The sequence below is a fragment of the Gouania willdenowi genome, chromosome 9, assembly GCF_900634775.1.
Source record: "Gouania willdenowi chromosome 9, fGouWil2.1, whole genome shotgun sequence".
NCBI classification, from domain to species: Eukaryota; Metazoa; Chordata; class Actinopteri; order Blenniiformes; family Gobiesocidae; genus Gouania; species Gouania willdenowi.
Genome location: NC_041052.1, coordinates 36667601 through 36685876, shown reverse-complemented (window position 1 = coordinate 36685876; position 18276 = coordinate 36667601). Strand labels below are relative to the sequence as shown.

Genomic DNA, 18276 nt, shown 5'->3' with positions numbered 1-18276 from the left:
CAAAATTATCTATAAAATAAAAATAAAAAGCCATTTTCAATAGCATTCACATTTGACTCATTCGACGAGGGATAGGAAGAAGCCTATAGGCTTTAAGTGTTACCTCCGTTCTTCACCATTAACAAATGCAAAATCCAATAGACTAAACTAAATGGACAATACAAATAAATACTCCAGTCGAGCTATTAAGGAGAATAGAACAAAAAAAAAAAATAAATAAAAATAAACAAACTAAACTAAACAAAAAATAAATAAAATCAACAGGCGCCATCAACATCTGTGAGATTAATCTTAATTTCTGTACTGTAAGGTACATCTTTTGTACATTTAAAAAAAAAAAAAACCTGCATATTCAAACGGTACTTTGTTTAAAGTTGTTGGTTGAAAAGTAATGTTCTACGTCATGTAATTATGAGACACAGACATTGAAGAAGTCATTAAGAATATTTGATCATTATTATTTTCCTTTTTATTGGCACTAATTGGCTTCCATAGCATTGTAATGTTGCGTTGTGAATTATTTTTAATGTGCCGTTTCACTTGGAAAATAAATAAACGTGATTGTATTGTTCTCCTCCACCACTATAATGACGCTCTGAATGGTTGCGTCCAAGCTGGAACGTGCTAGTTAGAAATCAGTCTTTCTCGTCAAAATAAAAGCTGCCTGATGAAGATTAAATATATTTATAAGGCAGTTGGTAAATAGCTCTGGTTGAGTGGTATTATTTTTTAAAAGCTGTGCGTGGATGTTTTGTGTGGGACACCCCTGCGCCATAATGGACTCGACCACAATCACTTCCTTGTTTTATTTTGGAGTGGCTCCGGAGCGGAAGTTGTAATGCGTATTTCGAACAGTTTCGAACACTTGAGTTGAAAGGAAAATGTTAGCGTTATTTCAGTGTAACTAGTGTGTCAGCTTTCTCTAACGAATGCGGTCACGGGAGTTTGGCTCACTTTGCACTGAGAGGAACGGAAAGAAGAAGAAAATGTCCATGGCTAACATTAGCGAAGACATCCGTGGGAACTTTCCCCTGCACGCTGCCGTTTGGGAAAACGACTACCAGAGGCTGGAAGAACAATTAACATCAGCACAGGTTGGTAAATAATTTTAAATACCAATAAACACCGACTAGGGTAGCCTGCTTTGCCGTGCTGTGTTAGCTTGTTCGGTTAAAGTAGGCCATTGTGGAAAGATGCTCCGCTGGTTTTCTTCACAACATAAAGCAGGTGTGATTTGTAAACGGTGTCTAACAAGTACCAAAGCACAATTAATGCAGATATAGCGCCGCTTTAGCATGCCATTAGATGGAGGATTGTTCCTAGCTGAATGCTATGCTGTGCACCTGATGTTTGATGCTAATCCTACGATGTCATGAAGTCGTTGTGCTTGATTTGGGTAAATTATAAGAAGTAATAATTATGTTAAGGTTTCTTTTATTCAGGAAACTGTTCCTTAGAAATTCCACTGACGAGTTTCGACGGACGACTGCCAGTCTTCGTTAGAGGCGTCTGTTGTTTCCTTTGAAGTTTCCTTGACTTCCGCTTAGTAATTCCAGCAAGATTGTTTTTGTCTTCTTTTTGAATAGTATTTTAAGGTTTATGTTATTCAGACAATTCGATGTCGGAATAAATTAAACTAGAGTTGAGAAATAATTAAATAAAACGATGACAATATATGTCGCAATGCTACGGTGGCCCTGAAGTGCAAAACACGAATGCAAAAGAAAAAAACGAACGCAAAAAAAAAAAATACTAAAGACAAAACAAGAACGCAAAAAAGAAAAAAAAACACTAAAGACAAAACAAGAACGCAAAAAAAATAAAATGCAAAAGACGAAAGCAAAAAGAAAAGAACACAAACACAAAAAATAATATTTTTTTCTTTTTTGTTTGTTTTTTTCTTTTTTGTGTTCTTGTTTTGTCTTTTGCGTTTGCCTTTTTTTTGTTGCTTTTTTTGCGTTGTTTCTTTTTTGTCTGTTCTCTTTTGAATTTGTGCTTTGCACTTCAGGGCGACTGTACGATACAGATGTGATCAATATCAATAGAAAATATGTGCAATGGTATGTTCAATAATTTCACTGAACTCTGTTAGAAAACATTTTTTATACTTTACTATTAAATTATAATTATTTATAATTCTAAGTACTTTTAACAGTTTGAATGGTTAAATATGTTTTAATAGTCTATATTTGCACATTAACATGCATGTTTTTTTTTTTTATTTGACGTTTTATATCAGGTTTTTATTTTTCATAATTATATTGACCTTTTTGATTTGTTAAAGAAATTATGTTCAAAATAATATTACTTGCACTCGGCCTTTTCTTCTCCTGGTCCTTATTTTTAATAGGATAAATAAAAAAAATATATAAAAAACACGAGTCAATAATTAGTGATATTGACTGATATGAAACACTTAAATCACAATACATTTTCCAGGCTTATTGCCCATGCCTAAATTAAACCTTAACATATTTTTAATTTTTAAAAAGACAAAAATAATCTTGCTTGATTTACAGAGAAGGATCAGATCAAATGACTACATGTTTACTATTTAGCAGTCATTTGTTCACCTGCATCTAAACAATGTAACTATGAAACTATCAAGTCCTGTGTTCAGACTAAAGTTTGGCTTCTATATACCCCCATTCAGGAATTTTGTTGTGGATATAATATAAAGTAAAAGTGTTGATATAACTCAGGTAAAAAAAAAAAAGAAGGTGTTTATCATTGCTTTACATTCACAAAATAGAAACAGAGAACTGCTTTAAAGAAACACACACACACACACACACACACACACACAAGTAGTTGAAAGCAAAAGCAAAAGCAAATGTTTCTGGCTTCAACTTAAAAAAAAATGTCTGAATAGTTGATATAACTCAGGTAAAAAAAAAAAGAAGGTGTTTATCATTGCTTTACATTCACAAAATAGAAACAGAGAACTGCTTTAAAGAAACACACACACACACACACACACACACACAAGTAGTTGAAAGCAAAAGCAAAAGCAAATGTTTCTGGCTTCAACTTAAAAAAAATGTCTGAATAGTTTCTCTGAATTAGCTCCGTGTGTGTGTCAGTTTAAAGGGGATTTAACTTTCATTTTGAATTAAAGTTCCCATGGAAACCTTCCATGAAAAAGCAACTTAACCACTGTTAATGTTTTGTATATTTTTCACTTATTTGTGTCCATAGCAATTTTTGTTTTGTGTATTTTTCTGTAAATTTGTATGTTTGGGGGCCTTACTCACAACTATATTAGACAAGGGCCACATGTGATGCAGGGCTTCAGCAGCTCTCTGACACCATAAAAGCCATGATCATCATGTAACACTTGTAAACACAAGCATTTGATTTTCAAGTTTGACTGCGATTGTATCCCATCCAAAGATGTGAGAATAATTGTTACCCTACCTTCAGGATTCATGGGAAACTTAAAGCTGCTTTAAGCTCATGCTGCTTAATAGTGGGGTCAAAAATAAAGTTTTTAGTGGTAATGTCAACCTCCTACATTTTTTGTGAGTAAATCATCCCTATCAGAGGATTATTGAGAATAACATTTGGGTGAAATACAGGTAACCTTTTAAGATTTAAAAAGTAGTTAAGCAGCTTTAAAATAAACTATCCAAAATATGCAAATTATAAATGGCAATGTTGAAACGTCAACGTACATCGGAAAAACGTCTTGGAAACTTTCAGGCAGGGTTGGGGTCAACTACATTTTTCAATTACATTTATGTCTTCAATTATCCATGTTCAATTACAACGCCATTTCAGTGAACAGCATTTTTCACATTTACAACTAAAATTACAATTATTATAATCCCCCTAAAACTCAATTACAATTACCTTCTCAATTATTAAAGTTCAATTACAATTAATCACAATTATTAATAAATTGCTTCATAAAACCTAACCTTCCTTTTGTGTTAGCTTTCTGTTAGCATCATTTTTGATAACTGGTCAGTTTTGACCCATGTCTTAAATCAGCTGTAAAATAGTCATCTAATTTGTTTCTCATCTCTTGGTTACCTTGTTCTCCTTCATAATCAATTAAAATATTTGTATTAATATTTTTGGTGTGGGTGTCTAAGCCTTTTTTGTCGGTATACCATTTGATTTGATTTTTTTAAATGGTAAAATGATTCTCAAGATTAATTGACAGGTAGTGGGGAAAGTTGATATGAAACATATTTTAATAATTAACTATGTATGTTTAAGCCATAGAACTATAACATGATTCCAGAGTTTTGCATTTCATTAAATTATAATTTACAGTTTTTATCGATGCTCCATGCTAATTACAATTGCAAAGTAAATTATCTGAACTGAATTACAATTCAATTATGATTGCAACAGTTTTGTACAATTACGTCATAATTGTAATTAATTATCAATTACGCACTTACAATTATAATTCAACCCAACTCTGCTTTTAGGTTGGAAATGTTCTTTACATTATAAAAAGTAACTCCATTGTATATGATTATTAACCTTTTGGGGGGAAAACACCCACAGCACATGTTGGTTTTTATGAAGCTGTTTTGTTAGCATTGTATGCTAGCTAGGCTACTTTATCGTCAATCGTAATTACAGTGATCAACATTCAGCTATTACTAATACTCCCAAGCAGCCTTGGAAACACGTCAGCACTGAGTCATCTAAGACAACATGAGACTTTGGTGTTGACTGACTGGTTATATATCATTACAGGCAACCAGACACTGACATTACACAGTAAACAACAATATTTATTCATCAATAATACACTTCCAAAACAAGAGTTACCATTAGATGACAAGGGATTGACACCAACCCTACATTTGTGACTTTATCCAGGTGGTTACTTACAGAATTACACACATTGATAGCTGTCAAGTCCCTTTTGGATTTTATACAGGATTGGTCGAGATGATAAATGAGTACACAGGACAGCTCGGTTCTTTGCTTTCTTTCAATTTTCTTTTTCTTATTAATTTCAACTTTTCAGAGAATTTAAGTGAAATGAACAGATGAGCTGCTCAACAGGTTCAAAACCTAAACCAAAAACCATTCCGTATAAAACATTGTCCACTCATACATCTTCAGCCAAAAATATGAATATATATCAAACCTAATTATGTTGAACTAACACTGAAGTTTTTTTTTATTACTGAACTTTCATTTTTTTGTAATTACACTTTCCAGGAGAACTTTCCTTGGGAAAAAATAATAAGGTCTGAATAAATGAAAAATTAACATATTATTCAAAAAAGAAGACAAAAAGAACTTCTGGAATTATTACATGGAAGTCAAGGAAACATCAAAGCCATCAGCAGACACCTCTGAAGAAGTCTGGCAGTTGACAGTCGAAACATGTCTGAGATCAAAGTAAATGTCCTGGAAAAAAGTTGTATAAATTAAACATTAACATATCATTTTCTTATTGATCATTTACTAATACAAGTCAAAAGTGGATTATTTTTTTTACTACAAGTTAATTTAAATAGCTGGTATTAAAAGCAAAACACCACAAATACTGTTTATTGCAATGGCTATTAATCAGAGCTATCTAGTTAAAGTTGAACAATGTTTATTGTTTTGCATCATTAAGCCATAATAAACCTTTAGATTTTGTTTTACTTCAATACATTTTTAATTGAAAAAAAAGAAATATCTATATAAACTTAAATGCTTATATTAAATCTCTTAATTTACATCTTAACTCATTGGCTGCCAGCCATTTTCAGAACAGATACCACCTCACTGTCAGCTATTTTAGAGCTGTGATCAGCAGTTGAATATAGGTAGTTTCACACTAAATGCCAGTTTCTGTGCAAAAAGCTGAGGAAAAAGGCTTTTTCTGAAAAAACCTGTCAGTGACTTTGAAGCAAATTATAATTTTTTTTGCTTTAGTGACAACACCATTGGTTTCCTTCCTTAAAACAACACTGAGATTGGGCGTTTGATGGCAAAATTATTATTATTTTGCTATCTGGGTCAGAGTTTTATGGTTTCCTTACCATGTTTTGGCCTTACTCCAAGTCCCCCCCCCCCCAGTTCCCACACACGCAACTTCCTCCTTCTCCTCGATATGCCAAATCTCACCGCTTGCCCCGGGTTGTTGATTGTTTTTTCTCATTATAGAGACACACCCTATAGTCCACTTAGTTCATGCTCGAGTGTGAGCTGCTGGGAGCTTCACCATCCACTCTCGTAGCGCCATTTTCTGCCTTGTCCCTGGCTTCTCCTTCCCCAGCGATGGCGCACATCATGGCTAATCTCTCATCCAAATGTGCACTGCTGCCACCTACATGGCACCAGTTGGTCATTACATCATAGTACAAAGCGGACATTCATGTAAGAGCTCCGTCACACTGTCTCCTAGCAACCCCTGTTGAAAAAAACAAATGACGTGTATATATACGTCATTGGCAGCAAGCGTTTGGATTTGAAATTATGTATATTTACGTCAATGGCAGTGAATGAGTTAACGATAGGATAACTTGTTTGTTATACTCGTTTCCTTTTTCCTCAGAATGACAAAGAGGCAGTGGACCCCAGAGGACGGACCCCCCTGCACATGGCTGTGTCTCTGGGACACCTGGAGTGTGTAAGAGTCCTTCTGAAACACGGTGCTGAAGTGACTAAAGAAAATGCCAAAAATTGGACAGGTACAACTGCCATCACTCGAGTCCTAATCTCTGATAACGTCAACAAAGTATCTTTCATTTCCTACATTCATATTTGTTTTTTCTCTCCATGTTTAATCTGCACATCTTTTTGCTGTTCATGAGCAATTCTTGGCTGAAACACTGAAACAAATTATTAGTACCATTGCATTTATGGCTATGAATGTGTACTAACCTCACTAAAATTGTATAAATTATTATTAATACTTCAAAGAATATTTTTTTTTTTAGCACTGACATTCCAACAATGCACAATATATAAAAAAATGTTTAACGACTTCAAGTTCTTGATGAAGAGCAGCTTCTCTGCTTTATCACAGTGACTATGTGAGCTCTTCCTTTCCTGCTCTGTGTGCATCTTCAAGCAGGTTATTTGCATTCATTGCTGCATGCATTTCTTGTGTTCGTTGGTTTAATCCCATCCAAGTATTGATCGTTATAAGGCAGACCAAGTACATTTGTGATGAAGTGCAGAGGATATTTGTGAGACGTGCACTGACCGACTGTTAAACCATTCTGCATTGTGGTCCGTGTTGACAGAGGGCTACACGTAACTACAGTGTTGATGTGACACAGAAACATAAAACACACTTGTGTGTCCATCACAAACTCGGCTCCGCAGAAGCTTTAGTGCTCAGATGTATTAATATCCAGCGGCTCCGTGAGTTCACGGACAACACAGTTTTTCTGCTGAATACATACATGATTATGTATGAAGTAATGTAGTTTATTGATCCTAGTCCCACTCTTCACAGTTTGGTCTAAGTGTTTAAATTAAGCGTTTTTAGTTGTAAAATGTCAGTGACTGCCCACTATGGGTTGAACGTTGGCTATTGCAGTTGAATTTTGCTATTTGCTGGTATTAGATCAGTGATGTCACTGTCACTGTTGGCCCTGCCCCTACTATAAAAGATGGGAGGAGGGACTAGATTTCCTCCATGTGGAACTGTGCAGCGCTGTGGGGGCGGGGCTGCTATGACTTGGCGTGTCTTAACTACTCGAGGAGCAACGCCCATAATCAAGGCATTATTTTAAATTTCCCTCTAGTGGCAGGTCAGCAAAAACCTGGGGGTGTACTTACACTTTAAAGTGTCCCCACTCAACGATAAACTGTTTAACGTTTTATGGTTTTTACTGTTATCGTCACAGAGGTTTAGGATAATTTGATAATAGCTTGATATTGGGACTAAAAGCTGCTGACTCTAAAAGGTTTACTGTCTTCTGTGTTTATGCAGTGCTTCAGGAAGCCGTCAGCACTGGAGATCCAGAGATGGTTCAGATTGTGCTTCATCACAGAGACTACCTCAAATTCTCCACAGCTCTGGGAGGAGTGCCTGGCCTGCTCTCCAAGATTCGAGAGGTTTTCACTTGTGCTTTTTTTTCTTTTTTTATTGTCCTGTCTTTGTGCTGGAAGAGCTAAAGAGATCTTTTCTTTTTTCCCAGTCCCCGGACTTCTACATGGAAATGAAGTGGGAATTCACCAGTTGGAGTAAGTTTGTGTTTGGTTGTGTCTGACTGGATGTGTTACTGTGAATACAATCTTAATGCATAATTAGGGGTGTCCCAATGCAAATTTTTCCACTTCCAATACAATAACCATCACTTAGTATTGGCCGATATTGATCCGATATATCAGACGTGTCAAACTCATTTTAGTTCAGGGGCCAAATACGTATCAGTTTAATCTCAAGTAATTCTATGCTGGAAAGCGAGTTATTTCAACATTATTGTGCCCTAGTTTGCACTTCAACGTATACATAAAATATAAATTATGGAAGAAACCAACAGTATCCAAACAATAAGTGACAGATATCAGTCCTTACATGATTTTCGCTTTAAATTTCCTTGACTTTGTGATCAATTTCTATTTAATCAAGGGAAATATGTCATAGTTTGAGGAAAATTGAAAGGTTTTGTAAGAATTTTGAGTTTTTTCAACACCTAAACCTTAAAAAAGACTGCAATCATGCGGTGTACGCACTAGGAAAACTGAGCCCCTGCAAAGATTAAATTTGTTTCATACAATGATTCATGTTTTCTATGTCATTTTTACTTTCTCCTGCGGGCCGAATTGGATGCTCCAAAGGGCCAGGTTTGGCCCCCAGGCCATGAGTTTGACACATACTGTTATGACTTGTTTTGTAGTGTGGAATGTTAGAAAAAGCTTGATCAATAATGAGCAATCCTGATCATTGATACGGGAAAGAACAAAGAGTTTGCCTTTGTTTGCTGTATTTTTATGTGGTATGGTGTTTTGTGAGTTTTTCTGTCATTTTGTGTAATTTTCTGTCATTTTTGTTTGTCAAATGTGTGCGTTTTTTGAAGTCATCTGTGTTTCTGTTGTTGTTTTGTGTATTTATTTGTCATTTTGTGGGCAATTTGTGTGTCTTTTGATTGTTTTGTGAGTTTTGTTGTTTTTGTAGTCATTTTGTGTGTTTAAGTGGTTGTTTTATGCATTTCTGGGATTCAAAAAAATATCGGACCTATATCAGTGTGGTATCGGGATACATTTAACTTTAAAATTCACATTCACCAATTAAACTGACAGTTCATGAATGAATACTTAAACTGTCATTGTCTGTTATGTGTAAATGTCTCTGTTAATCTTCATTTCTGTTGTTGCTATCCAGTTCCTCTCCTGTCCCGTGTTTGTCCAAGTGACGTCTGTCGCATATGGAAAAGCGGCGCCTGCCTCCGAGTGGACACGACTCTTCTAGACTTTGAAAACATGACCTGGATCAGAGGGCACAGGAGTTATATCTTCAGAGGAGATGGTTGGTTTCCGTTTCTTCTTATTATTCTTCTTCTTGCTGAATTGTTTGACTCCTACTGAGTGTCGCAAGCACTTGCTTCTCTGTGCAGATCCACAAGCAGAGTTATTGGAGGTTAACCACGATGATCAGGTCGTGGAGACAGAAAGCTTCAACATCTTAGAGGAAATAGGAGAAGTTACGTTTGAGTCCATGGTGCCAGAGAAGCAGGAGATCGCTAAAAGGCTGACGACTCCTATCGTCAACACTTACTTGGACACGAAGGATATCGCTTTCGAAAGGTAAGAGAAACATCTTTTTTTCCCCTTTTTTTTTTAACAGCATTTGTAGATTTGACCAGATCAGGCATCTCACAATTTATTTTAGGTTGTTTATAGGGATCCTCCACTGTTTTAACAAATGTGTCCTAAAACTTGCGGAAATGTTGTGACGATTACACATAAATGCGCACCCCTGCAGAATTTGCAGTGATTGGCTGAATTAGCATTAATATGCTGTATTCCGATTGAAACATTGTGAAAATCCAGAGGGACTGATTTGAAAAAGTGAGATTTATTAAAGGGATTCTGCACTGTTTTTACAAATGTGGCCTAAAACCTTTGAAATGTACTTATTATTTATTATTTATTTTATGAATTGTGTTTCTTGCAAAAACTTTAACTCTAACACTTCTTTTCTGTTTAATATTCTCTGCACATTATTTAATCAATTTTGTTTTTGTATTTTTTGTTTTTTACTGTTTTTAAACCTGTTTTCTGTACGGTGACCTTGGGTACCTTGAAGGGCAACTTATAAATAAAATATGTTATTATTAAAATGTGAAATTATCTATATCTTTGAGCCCTTCTCTGTTGTTATAATATATATATATATATATATATATATATATATCATTTTTGATTATTTTCTTGATTTCTGTTTGTATTTAAAGGAACAAGTCTGGGATTTGGGGCTGGAGAACTGACAGAACAGAAACAGTCAATAGATTTGAAGCTAAGGTAACCATTTAAAGCATTCTTTTTTAAAACAAGCCATCAATGAAACAAATGTCTTCTTCAGATTTAACCATAAGTTTCTGTCGTGCTCTTAGGTTTTTAGTGTCAACAATGTAAATATTGTCATCAGGACGAGGACGGAGCATCTCACAGATGAGGAGAAAGCCCAGATAAAAAGTAGGTCAAGAGCACCTGGATTCAGTTGCCTTTTCCTGAAGAACCATGGCTCAATCTGTTTTCTTTTTTTCTGTAAGGTGAAAGGAACATTTTGGAGTCTCTACTAGGGACTGTGGAGGAACACATAAGTGCACAGGGGGTCAGTCTTCATTCACTGAGTTTGTATAATACAGAAAATACAATTGGCTTAAAATCCATGAATGCTCCGTTTGTTTTTAGGATCTCACTCTTGAGTACGCAACTGCCACCAACCCTACTGCCATCACTCCAGAGGAGTATTTCAATCCCAACCTTGACCTTGGAGACAGAGACATCGGTCGTCCCATTGAACTGAGTGTCCGAACACAAAAGTAAGAATTTTATTTCTTTTTCTTTTTCAACACAATTTGTAGGGACACGGAAATGGATGAAAAACGAGTAATTAGTGTTCTGAAAAGGAAACTGCAATCTCAACCATTTTTGAAATGTATTTATTTTAAATCAGGCCCCAATATGATGTGGAAATACCTCACAAGTTTGTTATGGGACACGATCACCCTTCTACACACTACTTTTTTCCCCTAGCAAACAGGTGACTGAATATCTAGCACAGACGGTGGCAACTGGTGTTCAGTCTTTTTCTAATTTTGTGCTCCCTCCAAAGTAAACGCAAAATAAACACATTTAATCCAAAAACACATGAGAAGACTACAGATAAACAGAAAAAACACGAAAAATCCACTCGGAGAGTGCAACAAGACAACAAAAATCCAAAATTACACCAGAATTACAGTAGACAACATAAACACAAGAAATGACCTGGAAGACACACAAGAGGACAACAATCACACAAAATGACTTAAAAAACAAATACAAAAAAAGGCACAAAATTAGAGAAGAATATCCAAAACAAAAATAAAACCCCACCTTTCTTCATTCATGTTAACGTGTGAAGCTAAATGCTGACTTGAATGTTAATAATGTGGCCCTCGGATCAGACAAGCACTTTTTGTGGCCCCGCTGTGACTAAAGTTTCCAATCTCGGCTCAAGAAAAGTGTCGCAAATGTGTCAAATTTAGCCAATTATTCTTTACTGTGTAGTATTTATGTAAAATAAAATGGAAATATCTATAACAACCCTCACATGTTTTGGGACCATATCACACATTCCCATGGCATTATTCCAGTAAGACATTAGCTGAGTATCTAACAGTGTCGCGGACGTTGTTGCGTGATTTCAGCGTACCCTTCAGGGCTTCTGTAAGTCATTGGAAACCTATAAAATAATTGAGAATAACATTAGTTGACTGTTATTAACAGTAATTAACGCTAGTGTTTTTGGTAGGATTTTGGAAAGTTTATTAACTAGTAAAGTCATCTAAATACCGAAAGAGGAGGAAATGGAAACAAAACGGAAAAGTGTAAACTGACGCAGAAATGAAAAAACGTGAAACGAAATCAGAGTACCCAATACTAAACAATACGATATACATTGCAATATGGCTTTGAAGTCTGGTCGGATATGCTAATCTATTTATTACAGATTATATGACTAAACCAGTATGAAAAACAATAGCTCCACATGATGGTACGGATGGCACGGTAAAAACCGTTTGTTCCCAGCGCCACACCTGAAGCTCATTAGTGTCCCTTTAATGGCTGATTTAGGCAGAGCCACTCCTAAAGCACCCTCTGCTACTGAAATGGCTCCACCAGCTGTATTTTAATGTTTTCTTCCATCTCTTCCCACACAGGTTCAAAGGTACGCTGTGGATGAGCGAGGACCATCCCTTGTCCCTGGTGGAGCAGGTGACCCCCATTATTGACATCATGGCTCACACCAGCTCCCATTTTGCACGTCTGCGAGACTTTCTCAACCTAAAGTTTCCTCCTGGTTTTCCAGTGAAAATAGGTACGTGGCATTCCCACGGTTTGGCTTTTTTTTCTCCTCTCAATACATATCGAGGCTGCTTTTAACATTTCGTGTGTTGCTTTTGCAGAGATTCCACTCTTCCATTTGCTAAATGCCAGGATTACTTTTGGCAAAGTGAATGAATGCAGTACTGAAGAGGAGGTGAAACCAACAGCGGCAGCTACACAAACATCCTCAGGAGGAGAAGAGGAGGAAGCAGCAGCAAGTGGGGCTCATATTCACTCTTAGAAATACAAACTGAATAGAGACGGGTACCAAATTCAGTACTTTTTTAGGCACCGAACGAATTCTTTCGGTACTACCTGGTACCGATTAACGTAAAATCAAACGGTATCATGTTTTGGTATGAAATCAGAACAGTATCACAATGAATGAACTCTTGCAGGGTTTTTCACGATTACACATCCTTTGCTTCATAGTTGTATTTCAAATTCACAAATGCACACGATTTGTTTTCGCAAATATATATTTTATGCAAACTTGTAATATAAATTCTGAAATGCACACACTCTACTTCACAAATATTAATTTGAGGCACACTTGTAATTCAAATCCACAGATAATGCAAATTGCTGAATGTGCATTTACAAACTGCTTCTGTGCTGTGAAACCTCTGTATTTGTGAGAGAAATGTGTGTGGTGAATTTTGAGACTGCCCTGACGTCGCGGGTCAACAAACATCACCATTGGCTGATAAAACTGATTGACAGATTCATCAGCCAATCAGGTGTTTTTGCTTTCAGCCAATCATATGGCTTCTTACATTTTCTTCACACTTTTTAAACCAATTGCAGAGCTACTGATATGTAGTGTTCAAACAAGAGTCACAGATCGTGTGCATTTGTGAATCTGAAATACAACAACGAAACAAAGCATGTGCATTCGTGAAGAAACCCTGCAAGAGTTCATTCATTATGATTCATTATTATTTACCATTTAGGGCGACCGTGATGCAGGTCGGTTTGTCTTTTCAGCGAGAGGTTGGGGGTTCAATCCCAGTCTATACATGTTTATGTGTTAAAGTTCTACAGCACATATGGCGCGTTTCAACTGGTGGTATCGGCCCTACTCTCCTTTTTCCCGTTTTCACTGGGAAAAATTACCTCCTCTGTGGTACCTGGTGCTTCCTTTTTTAGTACCTCCGTTGTTGAGGTTCCAAAAAAAGCAGCCCTGGAACGAAAATGTTGCGTAAAATGTTACGGGCGACCGTGGCTCAGGTGGTAGAGGGTTGTCTTCTGATCGAGAGGTTGGGGGTTTGATCCCAGTACCTGACTATGTGTCGAAGTGTCCTTGGGCAAGACACTGAACCCTAAGTTGCTCCCAGTGGTCGACTAGCGCCTTGCATGGCAGTCCTGTCCCACTGATGTGTGAATATGAGAGTGATTGGGTGAATGAGCTGATATGTAAAGCGCTTTGAGACTGCTTCAGTGTGGTGATAAGGCGCTATATAAATCAAGTCCATTTAGTCCATTTACGTAGGCACAAAGCAGACACTGATTGGGTCTGAGAATCATCACAGCGTAGAGTCATCAACTCACGCACAGAGAGCAAACTTTTGGCCACTATTGATTTTTGTTGGCGATCTTGTGAGGATGGTAGCGAAAAAGTGTAATCCGTGGGGTCTGGCAGTTTCACGTATCAGGTTGGTGCTCAATGGAAATGCTGCGGAAAAACATAATCGGCTCCTGGTAGCAAGGATTGCTGAGCCGTGGAGATAAAGCGTTATAAAAATCAAGTCCATTTACCTTTTATTACCACACAAAAGTACAGAAAATTGGTAACGTTGAGAACCAATACCGATTCAAATGTGAAAGGTGCCCATCCCTACGTCTCCATCTTTAAAAGGTAACTAATGGATTTTTTTTTTGTATCTTTTCAGGACTGAATGGGTTCAAGGTGTCTCCCTCAGTCTTTCAGGTGCCATTAAGTTACCAGCGGCGGGGGGGCAGCCGCCACTTGTCCTCGCCCAGTAACGAAGAGGACCTTTTGCAGTACGCCATCCATCAGAGTCTCCTGGAGTCCAGCAGAGGCCAAGGCCAGGTTTGGAACACAAGCACTGAGCTTTTTTTTTTTTTATATCTGTGCTCATGTGCACTTTAATGCCTAATAATAAATCTGTAATCCCAGAAGGGCATCACGGAGGACGCTGCTTTAGACTTCACTGATGTTACACCAAGTAGCCCGAGTGACAGGTAGGAATTTACTCAACAATTTCATTTTGTTGTCTTTTTATTTGTCTCAAACTTCAAAGACAAAAATACAAACAAAACAATAAAAGCAAGTAGGGCTGAGCGACATGGCCTAAAACATTTTTTTTTTCGATTTTGAGTTTTGCTAAGAGTAAGATGCAGTGCACTGCACATTCATGCCATGTAGCCTGGATGTTGTGGCATTGTTTGAAAAATGACATTATGTTAAAGCTTTTCTTCAGGTTAAGTGTTGAGAGAATTCTTTAATGTTTTTCAAAATGGTGCAGCTATTGATGTGAATGTTAACAATTTTGTCTGTTTTCAAACTACTAATTATTTAGTTTTTAACAAAAGAATAGCTGGCACTTTAATTAAATGAGGTAAATAGGGGTTAATTCAGTTAAGTTTGATAAAATAAAATAAAAACTTTTTTTGAGACTTCTGTCTTTTGTACTTATGGTTTTTTTATTTTAGGCCACATCGCCCCGCCCTACATTCTGCCAACAACAAAGTAAACAAATAAAAAACCCAACCATACAGGCTTTAACATGCAAAGCCCAAATATCCTATTTATAAACCCGTTAAAACACAGAAATTAAACAAACGATATTATGACAGTGGTGTGATTACTTAGTATGTTTGTAAGAGTCAAATAACATTTGATTATATTGTCTTTTGAATAGCGGTGAAAGTAGTGGATTTATTAAATGTATTCCATTGCTTGATTCCACGTACAGATATAAACATAATGTTTAGAGTATTACGAAACTTACATTCAATCCTTAGATTAAAGCCTCGTTGGAGCTCGATATGTAACAAGTCCCGAATTGTAACAAAACCCGACTTGTTATGAAATGTAATAACTGGTTAATAACGTAACAAAATGCTGAACCCAAAATGTCAACACTTTTTGAGTGTGTATGTATATACTGAGTAAATATAATGTAAATATAAACACACACATACACATTTGTGTACTCACTCTATGATGTAGTAGAATTATTACACTATAAGGAGACAAATATATTATAATCTATCTATAAATACAAGGTGGGTGAATGGGTGGCGCGTGCGTCTGACGCAGTGTCTGATCGAGCTGAAACTTTTAACAGCTTGTACATAGCCCGAGTATGTGCATCCATTATTTTGGACTTATTTGGTGCTGCAAAACATTTATTTTAATTTAATTTTGATTATGGCTCCCTGTTTTGATCGCGGTACTTCCAGTTTAGGACATCACTGTGTTGCAGGTTTTAAAAAAGTCAATATTAAAAACATTTTTGTACTGCTAAAAGTTATTTAAGTTAATATTTCATGGTTATTTAAAATGATGGTTTGAAAAGACTACGCACTTCCGTACCGGAGAAGGGGGAGGGGCATCTGAGCCGCACTCACACTGATATAGTAGCAAAGCTCTCAAGTCTCATGCATTTCAACCTGATGTGAGTCACAGAGTGGGTAAATGCGTGCGGCTAATGCGTGCGGCTAATGCGCGTGCATGTGTGTGAGAGTGAGCGGAGATGGAGAGAGTCCGACATGGCAACCGGCACAGGTAGCGAGACACTCACACTCAAATTATGGTAAATAAGTAGTTTTATTTGTACAAATGAATGTGACTTTAATCAAATTCTACCTAAACTGGTGCAAACTTTATTTATTAATTTATCATGCGCATATCTTAAAGAATTAAACCAGGAAAATCACACACGCTATTTAACTCTGCACCCACAAATATACCCCTTTATAACACTACAGAGTAATGAGTATGTACACCTCTTTGTACATTCAACCTTCAAACACATACTCATTTGGCCGTAATTGACAACTCTACTTAAGCTCCTCCCACTATATGAATGCATAATACAACGGGGGCTGTACTAGTCTATGATAATGTAAAAACAAATGCAAAAAATGTTTACATTTTGGGCTCAGCATCTTGTTACATTATTGATCAGTTGTAACATTTTGGGTTTTATTACATTTTTTTATTACTTTTTGGGCTCAGCACTCAATATTTTAGCTTGGATGTTGATTGCACTTTATTTTCATAAAACATACCAGACACTTTTATAAAGAATTTAAGAACTTAACAGAATCATAATCTGATTTAGAAGCAAAAGTTACGCTTCTTTTTAATAAAAATATAAGTTGACAGTTTGATTAACATGTCACTTGTTTTTGGTATTGGTTCTTGAATTACAGTTGGTTACCATTTACTTGTTCTGGCAAGTTAAAAAAAAAAAGTAATAAATTGTACTTGTGAAGGTGAAATTAGTAAGGAATGATATTATGACACATATCGTATTGTTTAGTATCGGAATGTATCGTATCATGTGTATCGTATTGTCAGATTTGTGGCAATGCACAAAACTAATATATATATATACACACACACACCCACTTATGCTTTTGTGCATGACACTAATCTACATTGAAGTAATTAGCCCATTAATCTATAAATCATTGACTCATTCTGTGATGTAATAATTATTAAACGTTATTTTAAACTGGATTACACCTTCCTCTGTAGCTGTGGTTCCAGGAGCATCCTAGGGGGGGCGCTAGACGACTACAGAGACACGTCCAGTCCTGCCAGCTCTCCATCAGCCTCCAGCGCAGAATCAGAGCTGCGCCTGGCCATGGAGCTCTCTGCACGGGTCCAGGAGGAAGAGGAGAGGATACAGAAGCTAGAGGAGGAGCAGTTAAAGAGAATCCTGCAGCTGTCGCTCACCGAGAAATAAAAAGGATTGGAAGGGAATTAAAATCTAGAAACGACTACCACACCTCAGTTTCCTCTCATCGTCTATGCAAACGCATCATGCTTGCACAGGCCACTTCAACCAACCAACCGGTGTCCATTAGTGTACAACAGGCATTTTTTATCTAAAGACTCTTTCCTTTTGTATGTTTCTAACTTGGTGTAACCTGCCTTGTTCCGTGAACTGGGGTTTGTAGCGTTATGACGTTTCTCTCTAGTTTAGAGTCAAACCTTCTGTGAACTTGAAATAACCACAATATTTCATTGACACTGAAGTCTGTGTGAGATTGTGGCTAAAGCTGCTGGAGACTTATCTTTTTTTATCTGATAAATCCACAGTGTCGCCCTCGAAAGATCTATGAAATGAAAGACAATTTGCTGGAAAAAAAGATGGAAAATGTTGAAATCACCTCTGGAAAGTTTGTTTTTATCTCCTCTGTAAACACTTGGTTTATTGACATAGTTGAAAAGATTTGGTGCATTGCATTGTGGGATGTGGAGTCCCACAGACAGATGCAAGTGTTTAGTAACACTTCACTTGATGTTTTATACATAAAGGCTTCTATTAGCATTGATATGTCATTAGTGTTTGTTATCCTAACCAGGGTTTTGGTCAATTTTAATTGTAATTGATCATTAATTACAATTATGGCGTAATTGTAATTTTAAAAATGTGTTGCTGTCATAATTGTAATTGAATTTAGATGATTTGTAATTGTAATTGCCATGAAAATTTTATAAAAATGGTGAATTATAATTTAACGCAAAACTGGGGGAACCGTGTTACAGTTCTATGTACA

The 18276-nt window shown here is 36.5% G+C and overlaps 1 protein-coding gene across 2 annotated transcripts; it reads left to right on the top strand.

The window, feature by feature from the left end:
• The first annotated feature begins 815 nt into the window (after positions 1 to 815).
• On the top strand, positions 816 to 18210 carry ankrd13a (ankyrin repeat domain 13A). 2 transcript variants are annotated; one of them, XM_028458526.1, is made up of 15 exons: positions 816 to 1094; positions 6521 to 6656; positions 7910 to 8034; positions 8118 to 8163; positions 9305 to 9448; positions 9537 to 9726; positions 10377 to 10443; positions 10536 to 10617; positions 10695 to 10756; positions 10837 to 10967; positions 12351 to 12508; positions 12597 to 12734; positions 14409 to 14569; positions 14660 to 14721; positions 17249 to 18210. In XM_028458526.1, the coding sequence occupies exons 1-15, from the start codon at positions 930 to 932 to the stop codon at positions 17457 to 17459; spliced, it is 1878 nt and encodes a 625-aa protein (XP_028314327.1). In that variant the 5' UTR covers positions 816 to 929; the 3' UTR covers positions 17460 to 18210. The 2 variants fall into 2 exon arrangements, with proteins under 2 accessions (XP_028314327.1, XP_028314326.1); XM_028458525.1 differs by having other exon boundaries at positions 14657 to 14721.
• Positions 18211 to 18276: the final 66 nt, after the last annotated feature.

Excerpts from the sequence above, each read along its gene's own strand:
- ankrd13a (XM_028458525.1), top strand. The coding sequence starts at position 930 with ATGCGGTCACGGGAGTTTGGCTCACTTTGCACTGAGAGGAACGGAAAG. Across the intron at positions 10,757-10,836 it reads AACACATAAGTGCACAGGGG|GATCTCACTCTTGAGTACGC; the intron begins GTCAGTCTTCAT and ends GTTTGTTTTTAG. Across the intron at positions 12,735-14,408 it reads AGAGGAGGAAGCAGCAGCAA|GACTGAATGGGTTCAAGGTG; the intron begins GTGGGGCTCATA and ends GTATCTTTTCAG.